The sequence below is a fragment of the Octopus bimaculoides genome, chromosome 1, assembly GCF_046866305.1.
Source record: "Octopus bimaculoides isolate indiv1 chromosome 1, ASM4686630v1, whole genome shotgun sequence".
Taxonomy (NCBI): domain Eukaryota; kingdom Metazoa; phylum Mollusca; class Cephalopoda; order Octopoda; family Octopodidae; genus Octopus; species Octopus bimaculoides.
In genome coordinates this window covers 90,394,792-90,404,791 of record NC_142928.1, presented here as the reverse complement: position 1 = coordinate 90,404,791, position 10,000 = coordinate 90,394,792, and the positions used below count along the sequence as shown (strand labels likewise).

The window sequence follows — 10,000 nt, the reverse complement described above, 5'->3', positions numbered from 1 at the left end:
GGTTAAAATAACCAGCTAATAAAAAACGCATATGAAATTGCATGTTTTTTTTTTGTGCTAGTTTTCAATCTAATACTCGCTCATAACGGCGCTTGTTGGAATAATAATGATGTTACTATTCAGAGTCTTGCCAGTGATTTCAGATCGGATCCACTTTGTCTAAGAACGATAGTATTATGTAAGCAAGACCACTATATATCCAAGAACCATAAGAGCAACAAAGTCCTGCCACTCCTTAAAGAAGTGGAATATACTTGTTCATTCTCCATCTTATGATCATTTTCTCTTCGTGGCGTAATCAGATGAAACAGTGCCGACGACCATTTTCAGGCATCAATGATTGACAGGAGGAAGAGAGGTTATCAATAGACTAGGATTCTAGTACCAATGTTTGCAAAGGCCAGGATCTGGTATTAAACTGAGTGTCAGAATATGTCGTCTATCTATGAACAAGAGTAGTGCCTTTGACAGACTTGCAAACCTTCTAATAACAAATTTAACTAGTATTGCTTTAGTCATCATGAGTTTATGGTGGAAGATATTTACCCAAGATGTGCTAAGTGAGATCTAACGTGAAATTAGTAATTGCTAGACAACTTCTTTATAATATAACTATAACCGTGTACTTACAGTTATGTGCACTGGAGCCGCGTGCGCTTAAGTAATCTGCTGCTACAATACAATGTAGTAGCCGAGTTTTTCAATGTGGGTTCCGAAAATAAATAGCGTTTTCTTTTTTTAATAAAATTTGATGCTATAAAAGAAACGTTATTCACCATTTTCACAATAATACTTTAAGGTGGCGAGCTAACAGGAACGTTAGCACGCCGGGCGAAATGCTTGGTGGTATTTCGTCTGTCTTTACGTTCTGAGTTCTAATTCCGCCGAGGTCGACTTTGCCCTTCATCCTTTCGGGGTCGATAAATTAAGTACTTGTTGTGTACTGGGGTCGATCTAATCGACTGGACCCCTCCCCCAAAATTTCGAGTCTTGTGCCTACAGTAGAAAAGAATAATTAATTATGTGTCATTTTCTTGTACATGAGTAAAATATCTCTCTAATACAATAAGTGTTTCATTTAATGTCTTACTAAAATTACAATGGTGAGTTCGTTGTCTATAATATACGATGGGATGCTAAATAGTTCCTGGTTTTGGATACGAGAAAATACAGGAGGATCACTTAATTATGATTTTATTCAACATATTCTCTCAGATTCACACACATATTGCAGCGGTCCTTCAGTTTTTTCTAAACCCTGTAAAAGAACTCTAAATGTTAGGCCACCAGCCAGGCCTTTCGCGATACCCTTATAGCCAGGAACTTTTCAGCACCCCCCGTATGTCGTAACAGACTCTGTGAGATTTGGAGAATAGTATAATGCGTTCCACTCAAAATACGCTTGTGAACTGGGAGTTAGTGGTAGGACATAGTATATTGGTACCCTTTCCATTCAACCGGTTGTCACTGTGCTAGAGATATTCGTGAAAAGGATAATGTGAGTGGTAATGTGGTGATGTAAATCATGGTAATAATGATGATAGTTGAAGAGTCAGATATGGTGACAATTGAGGCAAAACTGATTGTAGTAATATTTGCATTTGGAGTAGACATAATGATATTTGTTATGTTGTTAATACGGAAGTGTTATACTGATTTGATTGTATACGGCATTAATTTTAACAAACGGTTGCTTCAAAACTATCTTGTACAACTGTATTTTTCAGAAATTGTTGACACCAAATTAGATGAAGAGCTTGGTAATATATCAGTGCCACTCGATGGCAGATTTAGTGCCGTCCGCACACGGGAAACCAATTTAGGTAAATGTATATTTTATATGTGATCTTTATGAAGTTGAAGTGTCATTTTGATTATTTTTGATATTTGATATATATCCTCAAACCAGTTTTCCTCTATTCTATTCTATTCGTGATAATGGAAAAAGAAACAAGACTTCATAACTCATTGATTTTGTTACATTATTATTATTATTATTATTATTATTATTATTATTATTATTATTATTATTATTATTATTGAGTGAGGGAGCAGTGCATACCATCAAAGTGACACTGGGGTAAAATATACGAAGCCCAGTACACCCATCATGACTACCCGTTCATTACGTGTACACCAGGCACATGAATCACAACCATATATATACGACATGGTGACATTATATCAGGATAAACAGCGCATGACCTTGCAGGTGGGGTCCAGTTAGAGTTTTCTTCAGGTTCATTCGAAAATGTAAACAATGAGAGCCCTTTTGTGAGCGAAGCAACGAGACGGTCCTGCATGCAGTCGTCCAATGCCCGAGCATTTCTGACCTCTGGGTTTATGTCGAACACTTGCTGTCGCGTGTGGGACCGATTCGACTGTCAATTGAATCCATCGTGACGATCGTCCCGCTGCCTTTCTTTAACCGAGAAGAAAATACTGTTTTTATATGTCTGGTGGCTTTTTTCTAAAGTCTTAATCAAAGTATCGAGCATTTTTAATTCAACACCTATTGTTGTTACTCCATGAAACGACCTGACTTTTTCATTTTACGACTTGCATTGTAGGGAATTTCATTACTGACATAATGCTGTCAGCAACACAAGCTGATGTTGCCCTTATCAACTCAGGAACTTTGCGTTCAGATAGAATCCATCCAAAAGGACCATTCAAACTTCAGGATCTTATGGATATCTTACCTATGGTGGACCCCCTTGTTGTATTAAAAATCACTGGTTTGTATTTGTATATAATATATGACATGCTATACTATAATATATAATCTAATACATTATATACATACCTACATACATACATACATACATACATACATACATATGTCCATACATATACAAATATGTCTGTGTGTGTGTGAGAGAGAGAGAGAGGTTGTGGTTAGGGTGTTGGATTCACGATCGCCAGATCGTGGTTTCAGTTCCTAGACCGGGTGGTGCGGTGTGTTTTTGAGCATAACAGTTCATCTCATATGGCTCGGTGATCACTTCGCCATCTGACGTGCAACTCTCCAGACAACGCCATTTTGATGCTAGAACTAAGATAATGTACGGTACATACATTTAATCACTATAAGCGAATCGTTTCAGCAAATCGTTCAACAAATGCTGAACGGTCTTACGCCATCTTCAATGGGAGAGTTCATCAAACATACGTATATGCATATCAGATGGTGGTATTAAGTTAGACATGGCCTGGACCAATCTTTGGTCGAAACAAATCTGATCTAAGTTTATATATATATATATATATATATATATATATATATATATATATATATATATTTGTGTATGTATGTATGTATGTATGTATGTATATATATATATATATATATATCTGTGTATGTATGTATATATATATATATATAAATATATATGTATGTATATATATATATATATATATATATATAAATATATATATATATATATATATATATATATATATATATATATATATAGAGAGAGAGAGAGAGAGAGAGAGAGAGAGAGAGAGAGTGAGAGAAAGAGAGAGAGAGTAAGAGAGAGAGAGAGAGAGAGAGAGGGAGGAGAGAAGGGCAATTATGCGGATAAGCAAATTGAACACATAAGATATATTAAAAATTAGAATATGATAGTTTGGGTATGAAATTCAAAATATGTATACATGTATACCTGCATAATTGCCTCTATACCGTTCAACTTGATATATATATATATATATATATATATATATATATATATATATATATATATATATATATATATATATATATATACAGAGAGAGAGAGAGAGAGAAAGAGAGAGAGGAAGAGAGAGAAAAAGAGAGAAAGATAGGGAGAGATAGTGGAGGGGGTGCTGAAAGGTTGCTGACTTTATGGGGCTCCGAAATCTTTTATAGGGCTTAGAAAAACTGATGCAATAAGTGTGTGAATTTGATAGAAGAATATGTTGAGTAAATTCATAATTAATTGATCTTGTCTTTTACCCAAAGCCACGAACTTCTCAGCACCCCCTCGTATACCGGAGATTTTAAGGATAGCTTAGAAGTTGTAGTAACGTTCAGAGATTTAATTAATGCTGTTTCACTGTATGACTGGAGTGAAGTACAAGTCTGTCGCTTTGGCATATGTATCAACTCCGACGTAGCGCTGTTGAATGACGCCAGAGTATCAAATCCCTATTGAAAGACGGTTTTGCTATTTATATTTATAGGGGCAGAGTAGGTCTACCGTATGTTGTCTACGGTACATATACATGATACTTGAAGGCGCATGGCTCAGTGGCTAGAGCGTCGGGATCACAATCCTCAGGTAGTATGTTCGATTCCTAGATCGGGCTGTGTGTTGTGTTCTTCAGCAACACACTTTATTTCACTCAGCTGTAGAAATGAGTTGCGTCGTTACTGGTGCCAAGCTGTATCGACCTTTGCCTTTCCTTTGAATAACATCGGTGGTGTGGAGGGGGTGGTATGTATGGGCGACCGCTGGTCTTCCATAAACAACCTTGCCCGGACTTGTGCCCCCGGGGGCGGGGGGCGGGGAGTATCTAGGTGCAATCCCATGGTTATTCATGACCGAAGGGGGTCTTTACCTATACAGTCTTGATACAAATGCTTGCATCACTAGCAAAACGTTTTTAGAAGTCACAACAAACAGATCCCTAATTTACAGGTGGAAGAATGGGAGACAATCAAATTTAGATTACATCAAAGTTGTGCGAGTATGTGTATGTGCGTGAGAGAGAAAGAGAGAAAGAGAGAGAGAGAGAGAGAGAGAGAAAGGAAGAGAGAGAGCTAGCTTGTATACTTCCACGTTTTATGTGTACACTTATCGTGTTTGTAATTTATGTAGCATTTGCTACTACCAAATATTATTTACTTCCCTTGCAACCAGTGCCGCTTGTTCTAAGAACAGGAGGCTTAAGAATGCACGAGAGAGAGAGAGAGAGAGAGATAGATAGATAGATAGAGAGAGAGAGAGAGAGAGAGAGAGACAGACAGAGAGCATTTTATCGCAATGAAACACTGATATATCTTCTTTTTTTTTTTTTCTTGTGGGTGGTCAGTGGAATAAGTAGTTAAATTTTCAGATGAAAATCACTGAAATCTTAAAACTACAGAAATCTTAAAACTGCAGAAATCTTAAAATCGTTTAGATATGCATTCAAGCGCTCGCCTATAATAAAATATTTAAGAAATATATACATTTTAACAATGTTTTGAGTCGCCTTTATTTAGTCATTTTCTACTCACTCTGAAATTCTTGTACCCATATAAGTTTTGTTTTAAATGATAGCTTTCCTTGGTGATTTTCATCTTTCCGAAATAGATACAGATCAAAATAGGCCTAATGTACATCAGATGAAACGAGATAAACTATTGCATTACCTCCCTTGAAATAGAATTAGATCGGCCAAGTTTAATAACGGAAAGTAATGAGAAGAAACGAGAGAAATATGATTGTCATTTGAACATATCAAAGTATTAACTTAGATACGCTGACCCAGAATTCCTTTATACATCATGTTTCATATTTTGACGTGCAATTAGATGGATTGCTGTGTAATTCCTGATGGAATCAGTTAGTTAAAAAACAATGACTTCCACCTGGTCTCACGTTTATTATGGAGATGAACTATCGCTGTGTCTGTTGCATAAATTACACATTAGAACACTCAGAGTGAAGGCGTGTGGCTTAGTGGTGGGGGTATTCGGCTCACGATCGTAAGGTCGCGAGTTCGATTCCCAGCGGCGCCTTGTGTCCTTGAGCAAGACACTTTATTTCACGTTGCTACAGTATACTCAGCTGAAACAAGTGAATAGTACCTGTATTTCAAAAGGCCAGCCTTAGGGGAGGCTGGTATGCGTAGGCGACTGCTAGTCTTCCATAAACAACTTGGCTCAGATTTGTGCCTCGGAGGAGACCTTCCTTGGTGCAATTCCTTGGTCAGTCATGACTGAAGTGGATATTTACCCTTTACTCTTTACAACACTCTAAATTTGCGATTTATGCTAATTTGACTCCAGGTAACAGTAAAAAATAGTGAGAACATTTATGCAAAATGTAAGACAATTAGGAACTAGCAGCTTTATTCCTTGCTTATAACATTACATTATTTAGAGAATAATCTCAGCAATCTAAGGATTTCATGGGACCTTCTTTGTACCTGTCACAATTTTCTATTTTTTAAATTTTGTTCCAGTTGTTTTTAAATTTGATGTACTGATGTAGTTTTATGTGCTAATCTTTGCTTTAAATTAAGAAATAAAAATTCAATAGCTTTTAAAGTTTGCAATTAACATTGAACTTCTTTCCTAAAAGGTGCAAAATTGGTGGAAGCTTTGGAAAACAGTGTTTCAGAATACCCCAAATTAGAAGGACGTTTCGGTCAAGTGTCAGGAATCATATTCGGATTCGATCCCAGTAAGCCACCAGGTCACCGAGTGGAGTCAGATTTGATAAAAATACAAGGCGAGTATTTAGAATTAGAAAAGGTATGTTATACTTTTGTTTCATTTCTATTTATCATTATATCATTATCATACATACTTGACATATATATATATATAATTCAATGTTGTATGTATCTTTCAGGCTAAACTTATGTCATTAATGAGTCATAATTTTATTATCAAAATTATTAACAAGAAACATACATGTCGACCGAAATATATAAGTTATATTTCATAATATAAGTTGTAACTGGAATGGGATTTCAAGTGTTGCTAACTTAAAAATTTAGAAGCAAAGAAAAGTGAGAGAAAGGTGGGTGGGAAGGAGATAGAAAGAGAAAGAGAGAGAGAGAGAGAGAGAGAGAGAGAGAGAGAGAGAGAGAGAGAGAGAGAAGGGAGAGAAAGAGAGGGGGCATGATACCATGTGTGGGTTTAACTCAAAGAACAATTACAAGATTGATTGTTCATACCTGTATTCAGCACATAGACTAGTCCAACATGATGGCACAATATCTGTTCATTTTCTCGAAAATGATGGATCAGCATCCATTGATTTTCGAATTGACAATTATGTTAGTACATCCTTTAGAGGAGCTAAGTGCTACACCTCCTGAATAAATGAAGTTTTATCTAAGAATGTTTATTCAAGAGTGTTTGAATAATATTTAAATATTTAGATAGTAAGCAGAGTGTTTTATGTCAAGACTAGAGGGAGGTAATTTACTTCAGGGGTTTTCAAACTTTTTGACTTGCGGAACCCTTTATATTTCAGGCTTTACCTTAGGGACCCCTTTATAAACGCTCATGAAATTTATACATAAATATCTGCTTAAAATAACATATATTTTTACATTTATTTATTTAACAGTATTTAACAAATAGGTTTATTGTCAATTAAAAGATTTCGATTAAAAAACATATATAAAATCAAATTGCCCATGAAAAGTATTTGCTGTCTACGAACCCCCTGTCTTGTCCTTGCGGACCACAGTTTGAAAACCCCTGATTTACTTCATCAAAATGTACAGGCGCTGTCTATTAGGAAATTATCTTTTAGCAATAAACTCTATAGTAGAAAGTCAACTTTGCAAATACAATGCAACCAATGAACTAATCCGAACCTTGCCTCAAACTCAGGTAGTCTCTGACTGGCACCTGCTTACTGATTCTTCACAAAGGGGCTTAAAAGAACTTCTGTAAAACAGGTATTTAAAGCCCATCTCCATTTCACATTCGGTTCACATAAATCGTTCGTTGGTACTCCGTCGCTTACGACGTCGAGGGTTCCAGTTGATCCGATCAACGGAACAGTCAGCTCGTGAAATTAACGTGCAAGTGGCTGAGCACTCCACAGACACGTGTACTCTTAACGTAGTCCTTGGGGATATTCAGCGTGACACAGTGTGACAAGGCTGACCCTTTGAATTACAGGTACAACAGGAACAGGAAGAAAGAATGAGAGAAAGTTGTGGTGAAAGAGTACAGCAGGGTTCGCCACCATCCCCAGAGCCTCGTGGAGCTTTAGGTGTTTTCGCTCAATAAACACTCACAACGCCCGGTCTGGGAATCGAAACCGCGATCCTATGACCGCGAGTCCGCTGCCCTAACCACTGGACCATTGCACCTCCACTCACATAAATAAACAAATAATAAAACAAATATACAGTTTGGTACCATCTGGTATTGCATTCATCAATGGGTGATCTGGGGACATTCCAGTGTTATTAGCATGCTAAAGGTGTTGCTGAGAGCGATAAAAAAATGCTCTTGTTTCTTACGCCTGGTCACTGTATTATTGTGAGAGATCACTGAATTCAAGAAAAAAAGTAGTGTCAATTATGTCCCTTTAGTTGATCTCAAGGAAATATTTTCTACTAAATCTCGATAATAAACTAGCTTTAATAGACAAAAATTCGAAAGCAAGTGATAAAATAATTAGACCTTAAGTAATGATGAAATTGAAGAAAATAAAAATTATGATGAAGAAAACTGTACAGAATCGGAATCAGCACTCAGAAGGCATTAATTCTGATGTAAAAATGAACAGTTGTCGACAAGGGGTATTCTTTTCTAATTTGCATATTAATCTTTAGCACTTTGTGTATAAATATTGAAATTTATCTCGTATGTTATGGGTTGAGTTTTCGTTCCATACATACATATATACATATATACATACATACATACATACATACACACGCACGCACACACACACACACACACATATATAATATGTATGTGCATGTGTGTGCGTGCGTGCGCGCGCGAGTATCTGTGCGTTTGTGTCTGTGTGTGTGTATAAAAGATATATAAGCAATATATATGTTTGCGTGTGGATATGTGCATGTACAACAGAAAACCGACATGAATATAATGGTTTTTATGATACATTCTGAGAAAAAATATAATTATGGTTGATGAATACGTATAAGAGACAACTGCATTTATCAAACTTTACCTGTTTTGCCAGACATATCTCTTATGTACAAAAGCTTATCTTGCACATGGAAAAGATGGCTACGACATATTCAAAGATTGTGAGTTTATGGTAAATATCCAATTTCCTTATTTTGTTATCTTGTCTCTTTAATTATATAATGTCATTTTCGTTTCTGAATTTTTTTCTTTCTATCATCAAAGTATCATCTGGTGGAGATAAAACCCCCAAACTAAATTTTGTTAGCGTTATGAGAAACGGAAGCAAGCTTATTTTATATAAAACAAGACCGTTGTGGATGTTTTGTAGTAGCAGAGGACTAAAAGTTTCGTTTCGCTCAAATAGCCATCAGTTACCTTTGAATTGAAGTAAAAACGACACACTGGAATAGGTAAACCTAGATAAACTACATTTAAAATGATGTTAAAGTCATAGTGGAGATATCTTGCTTATTTTGATCAGAGCTAACCCAGAAGTAAACAGTAATGACAACATCATCATCAATATCATCATCAACAATAACAACAACTGAACCAATATTATGAATGAAGATCGATATTTCGACTACACTTTTCTAACATTTGTTAAAATCTGACTTAGCTTTATCCAAAGACGAAAGATGAGTCCATGATTATAACTTGTAAACGTACAAATGTACTTGAAAACCAGTTTCTTTTGTCATTCAAATAAGTTGCAAGATTTGTAAGATAAAATTGAAATATATATATATATATATATATATATATATATATATATGAAAGAAGGTTTGAAAATGCACTTATTTTTTAAAAATATTTATTTACTTAACCGGTTTCACTTTTTTAGAAAAAGATTATCAAAAGTCTTTGAGAATAATAAAAAATGTTAAAAAACAGTTTGAGTATTAAAATGCATATATACATTCTTTGATGATAAAATATATTTAAAGTATAAAGCTTTGTATGAACTTTGTAGTGTTACATACTGATTGTCACACATTCTCTGATATTAAGGTGAAATTGTTAAAAACAGTGTTAAAAACAGTGTATGAAAATACACATATGGAAAAATACATATACATATTCTTATACATATTCTTTGACAATCGAATAAAATTGAGGAGGAACTGACCTGGC

General features: G+C 35.4%; 1 protein-coding gene across 5 annotated transcripts in view; it reads left to right on the top strand.

The window, feature by feature from the left end:
• Nucleotides 1-10,000, top strand: part of LOC106874234 (5'-nucleotidase) — a 380,910-nt gene that overhangs the window by 362,361 nt on the left and 8,549 nt on the right. For all 5 annotated transcript variants that reach the window (XM_089353809.1, XM_089353803.1, XM_089353794.1 and 2 more), the window contains 4 exons: nt 1,728-1,823; nt 2,571-2,738; nt 6,318-6,490; nt 8,919-8,996. In XM_089353809.1, coding sequence (XP_089209935.1) covers nt 1,728-1,823; nt 2,571-2,738; nt 6,318-6,490; nt 8,919-8,996 — 515 coding nt within the window. The remainder of the gene's footprint in view (nt 1-1,727; nt 1,824-2,570; nt 2,739-6,317; nt 6,491-8,918; nt 8,997-10,000) is intronic.